The sequence below is a fragment of the Chenopodium album genome, chromosome 3, assembly GCF_948465745.1.
Source record: "Chenopodium album chromosome 3, dcCheAlbu1.1, whole genome shotgun sequence".
Lineage (NCBI taxonomy): Eukaryota > Viridiplantae > Streptophyta > Magnoliopsida > Caryophyllales > Amaranthaceae > Chenopodium > Chenopodium album.
In genome coordinates, this window is record NC_137836.1 from 73692836 (window position 1) to 73711709 (window position 18874).

Genomic DNA, 18874 nt, shown 5'->3' on the forward strand with positions numbered 1-18874 from the left:
CATTACCCATTTTATAATAAAGTACGAACTACGAAATGCCCTTTAGGAGTGGAGGGAAGGACTAGAAGAAACCCCCCCTTGAACCTTTTAGTAGGTTTTGATCCTCCAACCTTGAATACTCGTTAATAATAAAAAGATAAGACAATGTACATAGTACAATGTACATAAAATTATATGGTGCAAGTTCAATCTTCTCATTAAATGCAAAAATAAATTTACAGAAATGATAATTAAGGGATTAATCGATTGAATAAAGGTGTGCTGTAATAAGTACCACCAAAAATGACAAACACCTGCTTAAAACAACAAATAATATTTTCAAGGCCCAACAATTACCAAAAAATAATGGGCTGAAACAACTGAGCTGGGCTAAACTTAGGACTAGCCCAGAAAAGAATCACTGGTTCGGAGTAGAAAAGTTGCTTTGCCCTATATAATCCATCTACTCAAGTGTATATTACTAGCTAACAAAGCAAAATTGGAGCATGAGATGAGGGAGTTCCAGAGGTCATCTTTATTTCCACCGTAGAGATTGCCTTATTCCGGTATATACAAGTCCTACAGACCGTCCAATCAAGCTAACGAGGAAGAAAGAGATGGCATTGCGAACCTGAGAAACTATTACTTTCACCATCGGCACTGCAATGTCAGACAACTCGAGTATGAGGCTGAAGTAGTACTTCCTGAAATCAAAAGATTTGTAGGAATATTAACGTCAGGAAAAAAAAAAAATCTCATGCAATCAGTAAAATAAAAGGAAAATTCAAGACTTCTTCTAGTTATTTTGCCCCATAATAAAATGGTTTGCCACAAAGCTATAAGAAAATGTTACAAAGTTGAACAAACCACCCAAGATCCAGCTGAGACAAGAACATATATCACAACTCGAAAACAAGTTTGAAATGTAAATAAGTCCTTTCTAATTAACACCCCCCCCCCCCCTTCCCACCCCACAAAAAAAAAAAAAAAAAAAAAAAAAAAAAAAAAAAAAAACTCCCAAAGGTACAAATCCTATGGCTGGCACAGTTGTAGATGTGCCTTCTCTAAACAGATGGCTCATACAGAAAGCAATGGAACGGCAACACGGCAATAAGGCAAAAGGTTGATACTTGATATTTAAGTTGCACAGTTCAAGACACCTCTGATTCAGCTAAGACCAAAAGAATCAGTGTTTCCCATGCACTTTTACTAGACATCAATCGTCAAAAAGCACATTACAGTCAAAAGCTTCTAGAATAAACTATTGCATATCCTTCATTCCTTCCAGGTATCATAGAGTTACATAATTCAAAGTTTTCTGTGAACCTTTGAAAGGTAATTTCATCTCAGTAGCTGTAAGCTTGTAATCTACTTATCTCCAGAAAGCGATTAAAGAATAAAAGCAACCTAAATCAAAGACCAAAGTCTAGTTTGCAATTCTTTATATGTGTGCATGCTAAGCCAATTCCATGACAGAGCAAGAGCACTTGGCACCAAAAAATTAGTTACTCACCACACTTTTCTAGTTTTCTGTATTACAAATCCACCACAAGCAAATTGCAAAAAAGCACCAGTTTTTATCTTCATACTCCCTCAATATCTGATAGTCAACTTTACACACATGCCAATGCACTAATTTCACTTTATTTTTATATGATTAAATATTAATGAAAACTATTTTAAAAATTATACTTCCTCTATTTTTTTTGGTTGCAACATCTTTTTTCTCACATTCTCTTAGGCAATTTTTGAAGAGGAGAAAGAGAGAGAGAGGAAAAAAAAAAAAAAAAGAAGGAACACGTGTGGTTAGGGGAGACAGGTATAAATGTAAAAAATGAAAAGTGTTGCAACTAATTAACAATTTCTTAAATATGAAAGTGTTGCAACTAAAAAGAAATGGAAGAAGTATTACAAAACTTTATATTAATACCTATCTAACAACATATTTTATGATAAAATATGTTTTTATTATGTTAGTTAAAAAAAATAGTCAAAACTAATACATGAATAGTGAAAAAAGTCTAACATTCCAGACATCTAGGACGAAGGGAATATAATTTTTGTTTGCACATCCAATAGCACTATTAGGCCCTATACTCTTTACTTCAAAAAATAATTTCAGTAAAGTAAAAATAATTTTTAAGCAATAAAAATCAATAACTTTAAAGACCAAATATAATAGAGAGTTAGTAAAAATAAGTTTTAATCAGTATAAAATTAATTTCAGTTCAGCAAAAATAATTTCAATTCAATAAAAATAATTTTATTTCGGCAAAAATAAGGTGAAGAGAATAGGGCCTTACTTTTGTTATTCCATAGTTTACATAGGCATTCATTAATAGGATGAATGGACAGAAGGCTAAACTTTCAAACTGGAGACTGATTACAAAGATACTGCCCTAACTTCAATATATGTGCTTGGTGCAACTTTTAAGCCATTTCATGCAATATTAAGAGTAACATAATTATAGTTTCCACATATCTGGGAGATAAGAACTGGGGGGGAGGGGAACATACCATCCTTTGAGGGCCCTTAGTTCCCTTGTGCGCTTTAAAGTCAAAGAGAAGGTACTGACTACAGAATAGCGTAGTGAGGACTGCACATGTACAGATTTCTTCAGAGTAAGTCTCCTCCACCAACTATGACTTTCCTTGAGTGTCTCAGCCGACTCACGATAAGGTTCAGTCTTTAGTACCCGCAGGTCGAATCGATCCTCATACATTAATACAATTTCTCCAAAGTTCTGGTGAATCCACTCACGCATAGCTACCTTACACCATAAATCCAATTCAAAGAGTCAGAGGGCAGAACTGCTAAATTTATGGAGCAATTGATACATTGCTGCTGTTTTTCAACTTTTCTATTTACTTCCTATTCCAAGACAAATAGACAATGGAGGTCTAGAGACTGAAAGGAACAAAATGTTACTTTGACAGCCATACTAGCATCAATACTAAATATTTGAGGTACTTCACACAAATTGAGTCATAATTCATGAAAGGAGCTGGATAGAAGACAAAATCTACAAAGACAATCAATGAAGGGGAGCAGAAATTAAATACAAGGTTATGAAAAACACTACTTCTAATACTCACATCAGATTTTTAAGGAAAAAATAGAAGAAAGGTAATTTATAGCTTTCAATACTAGATCAGACTAATCACTTTATAGCTTTCAATACTAGATCAAGTTTGGTAAATCAATTTGTGGGAAGATTATATGAAAAGGATATTAAAAACAAAATACATCCTCTGTCCCTAAACCATCCTCATGTATACTCCCTGTCTCTCTCAAACCTTCATCCCATAATTAAGTAAATGCTCAAAGTTTTAAGGTGAGAGGAAAAGGTTGTGAGTCAAAATGATTTTATTTTTTTTTGGAGGGGAAGAGTTAAGAACTTATGAAGTGGGATGTCTCAAAATTTAAGATGTGAACTTGTTATTACATGTTACCTACTTTGGTATTTAGAAAAACCACCCTATGTGTTTTGAGACCAAATAGGGACCAATATTCTCCTGAAACAACATCAATCCTATTTCTCTCAAAATTCCCAAACTATATCTTACTACTTTTTGTACACATTTTACCACTCTTTAGTCCACCCCCAACTAGTGTTCTCAATTTGCATCTAAGAGTGACAAAGCTTAACAAGAGGGCAATTATACGATGGAGAAGGTAGTGTATTATGCCTCAGCTTCTTTATAACGATTACATTTCTACAATGCTACTCACTATGTTGACTTAGATCAACATTACATCACTGGTGGAACAAGAAGAAATAATCTGATTCAGTTTCAGGGGATTCTTAGTTTTACAAGTGATAGATTTAAAAACAGATTAAAGACAATTTTGGTCATAGGCAACAGTGAAAATACGTAGTAATAAGATATACGGAGTACTAATCATCCTTGAGTTGCCTGTTATCTTGCCTAAGCTGAAGACCTGAAGTCCCAGGATATCAAAGTAAAACAAACACATATATGATTGATTATATACATATATTTCAATGTATAGATCTGGAACACAAGAATGTAAAACAGGTGGTCCTTTCTTTGATAAAGGCTGATCACCGAAATGAGTTGCTCCTAATTCTCCTCTTTTGAGACACAGATCATTCCAAGACTGTTAGCAGGGAAAAGGAAATGAAGGAACATGAAGTGGGGGATACCTCATTTCTTAATTTCTGCAAATCTCTGGTCGACAAAGTACACAAGGACAGCCCAAAGTTACTAATCTTTTCAGAAATGTCACTGTCTACAGATATAACCTCCAAATATATACTTGATATTGCATCAGCGAGAGTAATAATTAGATCTTCCAATATAGCACCTCCATGTAAGGGATAAATATTATGATCATAGTAGCTACACTCCCTGCAACAAAAAAGGTAGATCCGTGTCAAGTGATAAAGCTTCAATTTGGGGGGTTATGAGCGTATCGCCATAAAGAAAAATCAACAAAGAGAAGAGAAATGGTAAAAAGACCTGAACACTTATACATTTCTATGTAAGTAAGATTCCTAAACTCTATAAATGTGAGTCACCAGAAGTTTTAGTATAGTTCTTTAAAAAAAAAAGAAGTTAAAGTATAGTAAATGTTAGTTGGCAGTCACTGGTGGGGTATTTTTCTTTATATCTTTTCATTTCCTTCAAATTAAAAATTCTTATTTATTGTAATATGTGAAATGACACCTGTAACCTCGCAGAATGGAATGTTGTTCCCATGACCCACTATAAACTATGAATGAAAAGAGGACCTCTAAGATAAATTCAATCAAAGCTCAAAATACTTAAGTAAAACCTTTTAGAATAAAATATTATCGTTGGAGCGTATTTCAGCCTTTCAGGTAGAGTACGTACATCATGAACAGCAATTTTACTTTTTCAATGCAAATTAGATCTTGAATATTGAGACTGCTTAAAGAGAGGGACAATAAGTATATGGAAAACAAAACATAAAGACTGAAAAGACCAAGTTTCCATAATAGTTTAGAGCAACCTAAATATTAAGAAAGAGAACCCCATTCTCTTAAACAAGACAGGGCAAGAAAAAAACCACATACTCTTCACTGAAGTTGGATTGAAAGGACTTATTCAACCTGATGTGAAATGAGACTTGAACCACAATAAATAAACTATCACAAAGAGCAGTTAAAAGATGAGGCTGACATCAACAGAAGGCAGAAATTTCACTTCAATATTTAGTATGTGTCATCATATAAGAACATGGGAAAATAAAAGGTTGTAACAGCTTATCAGAATTAAGGAGCTCATTTTGACCAAAAAATTATGGGTAAAGGTGATTTAAAAGACTGAGAAAGGATATATCCAAATCCAATAACTAATTCTGTGTACAAATAAACCTGCAGCTGAAGCTTTTAAAAATCTAAGGCAACTGCTAGCATTCACAGAAGGATTACCACATTTAATCTTTAGTACATATAGGCTTACACTAAAGTGCATAAGGTTTTGAACTAATTGGAGAAAAGTGGCACAAAATACCTGTACTTGAATTACTAAACACATATATTGAAAAGTGAAGAATTTTGTTAGACACAGAATAGAGGTATTAAGTTATGTCATAAGTCCTCCAGTTCTTTTCAGCTGACACAATTCTTTAGTTAAGTCCAATACAAAAAATCAACCATTGATATTTTAATTACCAATAAGAAAAAATTATAGAAAGTTGATATACTGAAATCATGTATCAAGACAAATCTTACAAGACCCCGCATGACTATACTTTTCATTATATATAAATCACAAAAGATGGTCAAAGGGGAGTGTGTAATAATGCTAAAGTTGAAATGTATCAACAAAAAAGAAGCGGAATAAGTATAGGCCTTACTCTATATACCTAAGTTGAAATGTATCACAGACTTACAGATATGCTTACAAGAAAACTTTTCAGACCAATATACCTAAGTTCAGGGTTTTTGTCAATTATTTTGTCTTTCGGAAACTATAGGCACTTAGGATGCTAGAAGCTGTTCTATGTGCTCGTTCAAACAGATGGAGAGACTAAGAATCCCATTCCAATTCTACGTGCTTGTTGAAATACATTCTCCCTTCATTTGATTCTAAGTATCCATGTCACCTGTTTTGAAACCCTCTTCCCTCCTCATATAATTTATTACCTTAGCAGCGGAAATCAAAGATATGAACTTAAAAAGAACAGATGGGAATCTTTTTAACCCCAGAACCATCATCAGCACCAATTAAAACACACCTCAGTGACCTCACTATACGACCAACAAATCTGCAGCCCATGACCATCCTTCCCACCCCTAACAACACAGTCCAATAACCATCATGATCAAGGCCAATGTACAAAAAATGAATTATTGCAAGCAAGAAGGGAAGGCAGAAGCAAAGCAGTTAAAGAGAATGAGAGAAGGGCTGAAGGGGGTGGAGCCAAACCCAGTCTAGAAGCACTGGCATTGGGCATTGAGGGGTAATTTAGTAGCCAAATCAAGCCACATTTTGTGCATGGTTTTTCAGTAGAAAAAGAGAGATTGAGAAAGGGGAGGCTGAGGCAAAGTAATACAGGAGGCGAGAAAGATAAGATGTGGGTATAAATAAACATACTTCAGTAAGAATAACAACAATTGTAATCTTACTATTGTTTAAGTTACAACATTTAACTTACTAGTTACTAGAGAAGTAAATAGTAAAATCTGCAAAAGGTGCACATCATCTTCTATTTCCTTTTAGATAAATTTTGAGGGAGCAACATAATAGCCAAAATTGATGTCCATAACATTTTCCAGACTAGCATTTTTAGTAAAAAAAATATATTCACCAAGAACCTATAATAGCAATACAAGATAAAAGCACTTCAAAAACTAGGCCATTATTGAAATTCAATTTCTTGGTCTGTATCTTCCATTATTGGAAACTTATAAAGTTCTTCCGTTAAACCCTGATCAATGAACCTCCAAAATCCTTCAAATTGTATCTGATTAAACCCAGGGATTGTAGACTTTCCCCCATTTCCGTCCCGTAGCATTTGCACGCAATTCCCCATTTGTTGAAAAATCCCATTTTTGGCTCATTCTTTGTTGAATCACCAACTTCTTCCGATTAACTATCCTTCTAGAGTCTCTAGTTGGTGACATTACAAGATAAACTTTGTCTACCTACCTTCTTCCAAATGCCAAACCACCAAAACCCAAGTTAAGTATGTACCCTTATAAAGTGGCAATGCTTACAATTAGCCTGCTGCTTTTTTAGCGCCCTTTCAAGCAGTATAAGAACATCAGCCAGTACCTAGTTTTTTCAATTTGCAAACTTTAAAAGTTTTACAGGTATATTCAAAGGACAGAAATATTTGGCCAGCTACATAAAATGTGGATCCCTAGGATGATCAATACACAAATGTTGACAGACTTGACACAGATGAAAAGGGTAAAGGGGAACTTCAACAATATCAGTGCTTTATAAAACTCAGTACTAAGTTAGAAAACCCTCAAAAGGTACAGGAAGCAAGTCCATAAATCTCAAGCAAGAACAAGTAGTGAATCAACCAGCCCAACCCTTCTAATAATCAGCACCCTGACGTCTAGGTTGTATTACCTCCATTCTAATAATTAGCACCCTGAGGTCTAGGTTGTATTACCTCCATTGGTTATATAATAGCATCAATAATAAAACAATCTATCAACTAGTCTACATTTTTCTTGCTTAAAATGACTTTTTCTATCGATTTCTAGCAATCTACAACTGAATGTCATATTTCTATGAAAATCAGTATTTTGAACATTATATACCTCAAAAGTCAAACAAAGAAATAGTGCATAATAAAAATAGTTTGTTGCAGAAAGATGATTCAGTTTAATTGATCAGAAACCAGATATGAAAAGAGTAAGGTAAAGTCCTTTTTCTCTTTTATTATAGAGAAAGAAAAATATATAGTGAGTGTACACTCCATTCTACCACATGAATCAATTTAGACAAATATAATCAGCTAGAGCACCCCAACAACCATAAACAAACTTACTTAAAGCAACCATATCTGAAAAAACCTATCAAATCTGCAAAAAGATCCATCTTGCTGGATTTTCTAAAATCTCCTAAGATGATATCTTCTCCTCTCAACTTCTCTGACATAGACAGCAAAAGCTCCTACACAAAAACAGAGCAAATAATAATGTTGATTATCTCAAATGTAACTACTTTGACATCATAAGCAATCTGTTCAAAAAATACCTTGTCAGGCTTGCAATTTTCTACACTGAACTCCTTTTCCATCCAAGAAAACAAAGCTGATTGACAAGCCTTCTTTACTGTAGAGGAAAATAAACCCAGCCATTCCTCCCTTTCCATAGCCGTTGATGTGTCTGGAATTTCATTAACCTGTCCAGACAATGGAGAAACTTGAGCAAGAAAGAAGAAACAAAATCAACATGGTTAAAGGTTAACAAAGGAGATTAACTAGGCAAAATCAATTCACTATATGAAACAGTTATCACATGATATCTTTGTAAACATCCACTACCACTCAATACCAACCTCTACAGTGGTAATCGGCAGTCATGGATACTTGTGAAAAAATACAGTGTAATGATATTCTTAGTTTTTAAATTTTCATATTTGGTTTACCCCATGATACCATGTGACCTAGACTTTAATTCATAGTGAAAAACCAACGTTCTTGCCAATTAATTTCAGAAATAAGCCAAGGTAAGATGCCCCTAGGAGCTAAAATCATAACTCATAAGGGATTCGCAAGAAAAATGATTTCTGGAGCAGGAAAAGTATAAAAGAGCTACAGAGGAGTTGTAAACTCACAGCAAAGGGAGGAAAATAGTTTGCTTAGTTGTAAACCTTTATATATATATATAATTTTTTTTTTTTTAATGTTTAGAGAGCCACAAAGGCAGGTGATGAGAATCGATCCCAAGATCTCTTGGAATCGGGAGGGAAGCTCAAACCACTTGAGCTATCCCCCACTCTCACATTCCTCTACATTAGAACATCATGTTTCACGTTTCAAGTGTCCACTGTCTGATAATATATTTCACGACGGAAACTAAACTGAAAACAAGGAAACAAGCTGATAGCACATAAAGAACCTGTGCCCACCATTTTCTCAAGTTGCTCAACCAAAGACAAAAGCAACCTGAATCTGGGACCAATAGCAACGGCATACAAATTAAGAGGCCTCTTTGCACGATCTAATTCATATTCTTTTGTATTTTCTTCCACACTAACACCATTTTCAATAGCAAGAAGAGACTTTGTGATTTTCCCTTTCACTGCATCCCAGGAACAATGACAACCATGCTGATCTTCCTTTTCTGTTGTACTGCAAAATTTAAATATAAATAATTAGAAAAAGGAAGAGCAGAACTAGAACAAGAAAATTTAGCACATATCTTCATAAATTAAGACAGTGCAAACTGCAATTGTACAATAGAAGATGTATGCTAAAGATTATCAAACTTTAAGTACAGTAAGCTTACCTACCAAAAAAGATGGGACTTTCAGGGAGCAGCAGGTCATTTGACTTGTTCTTTTGGGATCTTATATAAGAGCCCCCAGAAGGAATGACTCCAGCCATATAAGCAAAGAATACACTAGCAGTCAGAAGCACTTGGTCAATGACGGGAACCCAGCTAGATACAGCAGCACTCTCAAAGTCTATCATAGTTCCCAAGCAGCTACACCTCATGGGACTTCCACTAGAAACAGGAGTTCTGAAAGTAACTGAAACAGACATAGTACTACGCTTGCTGACTCTCCATAAAGGAAGTGATGCAGACCTAAAATTTCTGCTGAGAAAAATATTAGAAGTTGTCAAAACCTCCATAGAGGTACTTTTGCGGACATATAATCTCTGCAGAGAAAAATATTAAAAGTTGTCACCCCACAAATTAAGTGAATTTGAATTTGTAATTAACATGAAATGCGCAGATCAAATAAGTGCATAGTTGACATACTTCTACAGAATTACACCAGGTCATGCCTATGACAGTCTGTCCTTTAAAATTATACACGAAAACACTAACAACAAATTCCTAGTCCAAAGCAGAAGCCTCGTTAAAGAATGTTTTTTTTCGAGAACGAAACAGCAGAAGGCAGTAAAACATGCGTTGCAAATAACTTCGATCAGTACAACAGAGATGACTTCTAGAAAGTATTAGTGACAACTTTGGAATGAAAGTCAGTAACATCTGGAATATGAAATTATGAAGAGCGAGCCTAAAAGGGGTTGTCATTAACATAAGAAAAATGAAGCTTCAAAACAAAGAATACGAAAATTGTAACTAACAAATTCCTCAAGAGTCTAAATGCCCAAGGTGTTCAACCCCAAGAAACCATCATAATATTCCAATCAAGTAATCAACACATCCAAAAGTCCCTAACATCATTGCTGAAGCTAAACCTCACACTTCCAATAGGCATTTTGGGGAGCTACATATCCATAAAATTAACATTTGGAATATGAAATTATAGAGAGCGAGCCTAAAAGGGGTTGTCATTAACATAAGAAAAATGAAGCTTCAAAACAAAGAATATGAAAATTGTAACTAACAAATTTCTCAAGATGCTAAGTGCCAAAGGTGTTCAACCCCAAGAAACCATCATAATATTCCAATCAACACATCCAAATGTCCCTAACATCATTGCTGAAGCTAAACCTCATACTTTCAATAGGCATTTTTGGGAGCTACATATCCATAAACAGGCAATATTAGAACAATATTAATGGGCATGATTCCACAAAGTTATATTATACACCCATTGCAAATGCTTGCACATCATAAACAGGCATCATTTTGTCAAATGATGAACTGCAATGAACCCACATTATATCAATTACTTCGATTCGACAAAATAACAACACTACACTCTAGCAACCACAGAATAACAACCAAAATAAACAATTTTATTATACCAACATGAAAATTAAAACGAAATTCGGAGGAAGAACAATCACCTTGGGAAATTTTTGGGGTATGAATTCTGGGGTTTGAACCAAGACCCTTTTGTTTGCAATTGCAGCTTAAAATTCGATGGCACAGTCCCACATTCCGCCATTTTTCTACAGTTTCAATCTCACCCAAATGCTCAATTCATTTTATTCTCCCAATCAAATACGAAAAAAAGAGCTTCTTTTATGCTTGAATCTACTGAAAATTAATGATAAACAAACAAAAATCAATATCTAAACAGACAACATATTCATTGATTTTCAAGGAAATGGCATAAAATTCTAAAAAAAAAAAAGGCGTAGCTGAAGTGTGATTTTGGGATTTGAGGGTGAGAAAATGGGAAATTAGATGATACCTGGAAGTTAATTTTCAATAATTCATAGTGTTAGAAGGAGAGAAGGAGAGAAGAAGGAAGGAAGGAATGGGCTGAGTTTTTGACTGGTTTTGCAAAGATGAAGAATGGAAGAGTGAGTGGACCATGATATCTACAATCCTTGGAGGTAAATCATTAGCCCTCTTGGGTCCTCTTGGGTTTTTGGCTTGGCAAGTCGGAATTGGAGTTTGGTGATTACTCTCTCTGTTTTTTATTGGCTAATTACATATAGACCTGTCAATTCAGATTAATGGATTGGATTCGGGTTAAGTTTCGGGTTATTTAGGATGGATTGAGTTCATGTGTCTCTCTTAGAAAAATGGGTTAAAAATCGAGTCGGGTTGGGTCGGATCATGAATTGACAGTTCTAGTTACATATATTTTGACTTCATGTATACATTAATATATAATCAATTTTTTTTTTTCGGAAACCATATATGATCAAAATTGACCAAGTAGCAAATGTGCCCTTTTTAAAAATAAAAAAATAAATAATAAATAAATTCAACCCTATTTGAATAAGTTTTGTTTTCCTAGGAAATACGAAGTATAAAAGAAAACAAGAGAATTGAAATTGATTTTGTTACGTTTTTTTGTGTATATCAAAATATGTGGTGTAAAATGCAACATAAAAGTACTTAAATTTTTGAGGTTGTAAATAAATATTTTTAATTTGTTTTGTGGTAGTAATCTTTATGCCATTAAAATCCATTTTCCACATTCGTTCGCATTTTATTTGCCTTTTATGGAGTACATGGAACAATGAATTAACTTCAAATATAAACTATTTAGTTCATCGTTTGTCTTTCAAAAGGCTTTTGTCGATCATATTATATGGCAATTACAGACTCATATCGATATACGGAGTATGAATATTTATATACAAAACTTTTACCCTTCCTAAAGAGCTAATTTAGGTTATTGAGACTCTCCCTTACCAATAATATTAAATCTAAATTATTATGGGTTTGTTGTTAAGAATTATGCAGTAACAAGTATGATAGTTCGTGATCGTAATGGTGTCATATGGTGTCTTTTATCCATTAAATCATATTTTAGCCTCTTTTCAATGGAAGTTACTATCTTACAAATCTAATTGTATTCGTGTATCTTTTTATTGAGAAAAAAAAACTCAATAAAATGGACCCTTAAAGCCCAATGTTGAATTCATGTTCAATCCAATAGAATTAGACCCGAATTTTGACAAATCGGCCATTTCTCACCAAAATCTCCCCTACTTGTGAATCCATAAACCCTAACCCCTAACCCTTCTCTCTCTGTCTTTCTCACACAGAACGACCGCCATTCTTCCCCTTCATATAACTATTTTTCTCTCTTCAATTTTTTCTCAAAACCAAAAATGGTGAAGAAAAGTAAAAGTAAGCTTAACCCACTAACCATAAACCCCTTTAATTTTCTGGGTTGTTATTGAAAATTCTTAATTTTTCTGGGTTGTTGATAAAAATTCTAACTTTGATTTTGTTTGATTGATTGATTTTTATTGCAGAGAGTAAGAGTAATAGGGTATCATTGAAGAAGAAGTATAAGATTATAAAGAAAGTGAAAGAGCATCACAAGAAGAAAGCTAAGGAAGCAAAAAAACTTGGAATTAATAAGAAGAGTAAGATTGAAAAGGATCCTGGTATTCCTAATGATTGGCCTTTTAAGGAGCAGGAGCTTAAATCTCTCGAGATTAAACGTGCTAAGGTTGTTGAAGAAAAGGAGCAGCAGAAGGCTGCCCGTAAAGAAAGGGTATGTCATTTTAATTTATTTTTGTGACAGTAATTTTCAAGGTTTTCATTGTAATTATACTGTACTTATTTTTATTTAATGTAATGTAATGTCATTGTTATGTTACTCTCGACTCTTCAATTCACCTCAAGTACCCGTGTTGGATACGCGACAATTGGACATGGTTATGACATTTAGACATTTAAATTAAATTTAAGAAACGAAGTTATGCAAAAAGGGTGGTGTTTAGATTCTATAAGTATGCCATGAACTTAGTAAACATTTTATATAAATTCAGATTTTGAAATAGTAGGGAAATTTTGGGGAATGTGTTTGGAACTATGGATGTGATTGGAGAATGGAGACTTATTTCTTACATATTAGTAGTACAGATTTAAATTAATTGATGATGATACTGGAGCAATTGACTCTTTTTTTTCATTGATTGATGGAAATTATGGTTTGGTATTGGAATATTCCATGGATTATATTGTGACACCAAGTGCCATAAGTAGTCAAAATTTGAATTAAGATGTACGCTTTGTTATGGAGTATTGGTTTGAGTACAATAATAGAGTATATATGGTGTAATTTAGTTGATTAGCTTAGCTACTTTGCAATTTTTTTTGGGGTCTCTTGATAGAGCTGATCTTGTTAAAAGTTATTGTTGCTGACTGTGGAGCTATAATATAGGAGTAGTTATTTAATATCTAAGGTGAAGGGGAGAAAAAAGAAGCGCCTTTGAAGAAAGTATACAAGTAAATGGTTTGCAATATAATCCTGATATGTTATTAACAATGCTTAAACACAGGCTAAAACACTAACAGAGTATGAACTATGTAGTGTTATTTAATATGCGCATAGCAGCTTGATTAGACCCAAAGTTCTTGGGGGAGTCATTTCCCCTGCCAACATCATCTCCCATCAGTTCGTGTTTGCGTCTTTGTATTTGGAGCTTTGGAGGATTGGATGGTGAGAATGGGAGGGGGTCATTGCACATCATTTAGCTTGATATTTGCTATTGATACCTTACGTTCTGATGTTGTTGGTTGACCAAAATGTATTGCTTTAGGTAGGTCTAATTCCTATAGTATGCTAGCAGAATTTTCAACTCACCCTTTTTCAAAGGATGTGCTGTATAGAGTACGTTGTTGGTTGATTAGTCTTTATAGAAAATGTTTATAATTTTTGCATGATTACTCTTTTAGTGAAAAGTGGGAGGTATTATGTATCTATAGGCTGTCTAAAATTTAAGCATGGTTCTTTTAGTGAAAACTGGGAGGTATTATGTATATGTAAGCTGATATCTTCTGATGCTTCCATTATGTTTATAGGCTCGGAAAAGAAAGTTAGGATTACTTGAGGACAACACTGAGGAGCAACCTGCTGAGGAGGTTAAAGAAGCAGATCCAGCCAAAGAATTCATTAAAAACCGAGGTATGTGAGGTTTGCAAAACAATAGAGTTTGCTGCAACTGAAATTACAGATATTTACTTACCTGCACTTGTTTTCCTTGTAGTGAACTAATGATTTTGAGATTTCATGCAGATAATTCTGACAGGGCGTTTTACAAGGAGCTAGTCAAGGTTATTGAGGCATCTGATGTTATTTTGGAAGTTCTTGATGCCCGTGATCCCCTTGGTACTAGATGTGTAGATATGGAGAAATTGGTTCTTAACTCAGGTCCCAGTAAGAAGCTTGTTTTGCTGTTGAATAAAATTGGTATGTCTTCCTTTTATCTGTTTGATGTTTTGTTGTAAGACTAGTTGTCCATTATGAAGTCTAAGTCTGCTGCCTTCATGCTAGTCAGATGCCATGAAAACTTTATGCATGTTCAAATTATATCTTCAAGGCAGATAGTCACTGTTTTGGGGGTTGTGGTGGTGGTTGGTAGATGAGCATAAATTTGAACTAAGCTTAGTGCCGATATTATGAATATCATTTTGATTTATTCATTCTTTCACGTGCCTCTGAGATCGAGGGATTGTTTTTGTCCCTAGCCTAGTAACTCATGTTTTGGTAATGGATCACACCATGTTGGTGTCGTTTTATAACAATTTATTATGTGCCTGCTTTTTGATAGATTTTTGCCCTTGTTTTCCCTCAAGTTTAAGCTATTCCATATTGAAGAAAAATATGGTTTGTTTATGGTACTCATCTGCTGTATTCTAAATTGTTGCCTATATATCAGATCTTGTACCTCGTGAAGCAGTTGAAAAATGGCTAAAATATCTTAGAGAAGAACTACCAGCAGTGGCCTTTAAGTGCAGTACCCAAGAGCAAAGATCAAACTTGGGGTGGAAGTCCTCAAAGTCCTCAAAGGCTGCCAAACCTAGCAACATTTTGCAGACCAGTGACTGTCTTGGAGCAGACACTCTAATTAAGTTGCTTAAAAATTACTCAAGGAGTCACGAGGTAAGAGTTTAAAAGTCCGTGAAACTTTTCAGACTTCCATCCATCAACGTATATAAGTTGATGTTACCTATATTAGTACTGTGATTGTTAACAAGTCATCTTATCATTTAATCACTCATTCTCTGTTGATTTGGGGACTTTACAGATAAAAAAGTCAATAACTGTTGGCATTGTGGGGCTACCCAATGTTGGAAAGAGTAGTCTCATCAATAGTTTGAAGAGAAGCCATGTCGCTAATGTTGGTGCAACTCCTGGATTAACAAGGTCTCTGCAAGAAGTTCAGTTGGACAAGAATGTCAAGTTGATGGACTGTCCTGGAGTTGTTATGCTTAAATCTGGGCAGAGTGATGCAACTGTAGCCCTTAGAAATTGCAAACGAATTGAAAAGCTTGAAGATCCTATTGCACCAGGTTACTATTTCCTACCTTCAATCTTCACTTGGTGGTTGTTGTAATTGGTGCATTGTTCATGATCTAACGAGTAGGTTATTTACTGATAGTCTGAAATTCTAAATTTTCTTACAGTCTCTTTTGATGCCGGTTACATATAGCAGTAGTAGAAATGAATTTAAGTGTAATTTAACGAGCAAAGTAAAATCCTATAGTCCATACTCCATAGTAACACAATCTCCCAAATTGATACTCTTTTTTATAATTGTCCGTTAACACCTAATACCACTTCCCAAATGGTTTTGAATGGTAATGAATATTTGTAAGAAACATAAATAATATGGGTTAAACTAGCATTACCATGGGAATGGATGTCAATTTTCTTACGAATTTATATGAAAGTCAATCCCATTACCACATATTATCAACACTTAGCAAATGGGCCAATTTATGAAACCAAACAACAAGACTATCCCAGTCAATCTTGGATTCACAGAGAAGAATTTTCTAATTCTTGTTTTGATTGATCCACATCTTATTCTCTAATTTGCTTTGTTGATGAAGTTACTAAGACATTGCAACATATCCTAGAAGCTTTTGGAAAAAGAGAATAAGAGAATAGGTTATGTTTGGGTGTTGAGTGCATACTTCATTAATTGCTATAATATTGGATATTCAGTTGTTTTTTAACTCTTGTTTGTTTCTTTACTGAAGACAACGCTCTTTGTTACAATTGTTTTTCCGAAAAAAAAAATCCATTACAGGTTAATTTTTGTATCTTGAATTCTATATAAATTGTGTGTACAATCTACCTCTATGCAGTGAAGGAAATCCTAAATCTTTGCCCTGCCCAAGTGCTAGTCACATTATACAAGGTCCCTAGCTTCGATACAGTTGATGACTTTCTGTTCAAGGTGGCCACTGTCAGGGGAAGACTTAAGAAAGGTGGTATTGTAGATATTGATGCAGCTGCAAGGATTGTTTTGTATGATTGGAATGAAGGTATGCTCAAGTTATAAAGATCTTTTGTTCTCTGGTTCTCTCAGTACTCTGTGAAGACATGTAAGGAGCTGTTTTGTGAATATATTTGTCCATTTTCTTTGTTTCAGGTAAAATTCCTTATTATACAATGCCTCCAACAAGGAATCAAGGAGAAGTACCCGATTCCGAAACTAGGATTGTTACCGAACTTGGTAAGGAGTTCAATATAGATGAGGTCTATGGAACTGAAACTTCTTTCATTGGAAGCTTGAAATCGGTTGATGATTTCCAAACTGTTGAGGTTCCACCAAATTGCCCATTGAACTTTGATCAACAGATGATTGAGGTTAGCTCTTTTCCCATTCAGTATTTTCTATCAATCCATTTTAATTTTAGTACTGTTTTTTTCCCAAGCTTGGTAAAAAAAATGGTAGTTAGTTGGATAATACATTGTATGTAACTACATCCCTCATTTTCACCAAACAGGAAGATCAACAGCCGTCAACACAAAACAAAGTAGCCATTGATTTAAATGTAAATGGCGAGGATGAAGTTATGGAAGCTGAAGATGAGGAAACAGGAAAGACCAAGGTAAAAAGCTCAGCAAGCAAGCAAAACGAGAAGCTTTATGATGAAGAAGGAATGCTCAACACAAAAAAGAAGCGAGCAGAAAAGAAAAAACGTAAGAAGGTCAGTAAGCAAGTTGCATCAGAGGATGCTATGGACGGTGATTACGATTTCACAGTGGATTTCAAGCAAGGAGGATCGTCCATGAAAGTTGATGAAGATGACGATGAGGATGAAATCAAAGCCGAGGTGCCAATGGCTGGCATAGAGTTTGACGATGAGTGATAATACGTCAGTTGATCTCTTTGATTCATTGTCTCACCATAAATTTTTGGTAGTAGTTTACATTTTTTCAGAGGAAATTGTTGTAGAAGAATGCAAAATATTCGAAGTTGATATGCATAGTGAAAGTTTGTTCCTTAAAAGTTTGCTTCATTGATATTACTTTCCGCATTCAGCAGTCAAACACCTTGCAGCCACCTTGCTTTTCAAAGTAAAATGATAATCTTTTTGAAAAAGCTTTGAAGGGTCAGTGTTAACTGCGGAGTTAGTAGGGTGATTAGGTTGGACAGTTTTTGGCAGCAGAAAGACGAACGAAAAACTAGGCCTCTCTCCTAACCGTATTGGCTAGGGAGTGGGTTCTAGCCGTCACACGACTAACACATTGACACTAGAAAAATCAAGACAAGAACACTAGTCGCTAAAGACATTTTTCTAAGACTTGATCCGATGGGGTTGGAGTATTAATTTTCCTCGACTATCTTGCATGAAGAGCCCCTTTTCGGCTTGACGGGTTTCTTGATCATTGTCTCTTGGATGCATTGTAATTGCCTTTCTCTTCCTCATTCTAACCAACCATTTTGTTTGTTCTCCTGTATACTTTAGATTTAAGGCTTGTTCTGATTTATTAAACTGAACTGATTAAAGTTGAATTGAACTGATTGGAGATGAACTAAACTGAAATGAAAATAAGATGAAGAGAACAGGCGCTTAGCATTTTGGATTTAGGTTAGATGGTACATCAATTACATACTAATAAAAGCGAATCTAAAGACACACGTGTCAATGTATTATTAAAAAATTTCCCGCCAAAAATACCTTCTAAGAAAAATTATTGTTACTTAAGGAAAATAAAAATTATATCTAAATTATGACATAATTTGTTTTATATAAAATATAAATCTTTTCCTAAAAGATTAAATTATCCATTATAAGTTTATAACTATTACATGTTTTTTAAATTTTTTCTCTTGCATGCTTTTATTTTTAATATAATCTATATTTTTTAATACTTAAGTCATTATATTAAAAAATTTATAATAAAATTGTCAAAATTATTTAACAACCGTGCATTGCACGGGATTTAACATAGTTAGTTTTTAAAGATGAATGAGGAATGAGGACACCTTCAAGTGAAAAAAGCTGGCATATTATAATGATTTATGAATTCATAATAAATGGTAATTTTTGGCTTAAACTTCAATTTAAAAGAATCATCTAAT

At 34.3% G+C, this 18874-nt stretch overlaps 2 protein-coding genes across 7 annotated transcripts; one reads left to right on the forward strand and one right to left on the reverse strand.

The window, feature by feature from the left end:
- Positions 1 to 224: 224 nt before the first annotated feature.
- LOC145624178 (uncharacterized) lies at positions 225 to 11422 on the reverse strand. 6 transcript variants are annotated; one of them, XM_081677160.1, is made up of 9 exons: positions 11272 to 11422; positions 10922 to 11114; positions 9444 to 9752; positions 9064 to 9286; positions 8188 to 8334; positions 7979 to 8103; positions 4149 to 4353; positions 2497 to 2750; positions 225 to 683 (listed from the first exon to the last, which is right to left on the reverse strand). In XM_081677160.1, exons 2-9 carry the CDS (start codon positions 11020 to 11022, stop codon positions 515 to 517), a joined length of 1533 nt encoding a protein of 510 aa, XP_081533286.1. In that variant the 5' UTR covers positions 11023 to 11114; positions 11272 to 11422; the 3' UTR covers positions 225 to 514. The 6 variants fall into 6 exon arrangements, with proteins under 6 accessions (XP_081533286.1, XP_081533283.1, XP_081533284.1 ...); XM_081677157.1 differs by having other exon boundaries at positions 9444 to 9755; XM_081677158.1 differs by having other exon boundaries at positions 9444 to 9755; positions 10922 to 11111; positions 11272 to 11369.
- A 1087-nt stretch (positions 11423 to 12509) lies between these two features.
- LOC145624182 (guanine nucleotide-binding protein-like NSN1) lies at positions 12510 to 17797 on the forward strand. The gene is made up of 9 exons (XM_081677163.1): positions 12510 to 12668; positions 12797 to 13041; positions 14355 to 14457; positions 14569 to 14742; positions 15212 to 15435; positions 15581 to 15845; positions 16647 to 16826; positions 16934 to 17151; positions 17292 to 17797. Exons 1-9 carry the CDS (start codon positions 12650 to 12652, stop codon positions 17655 to 17657), a joined length of 1794 nt encoding a protein of 597 aa, XP_081533289.1. The 5' UTR covers positions 12510 to 12649; the 3' UTR covers positions 17658 to 17797.
- The last annotated feature ends 1077 nt before the right edge of the window (positions 17798 to 18874 follow it).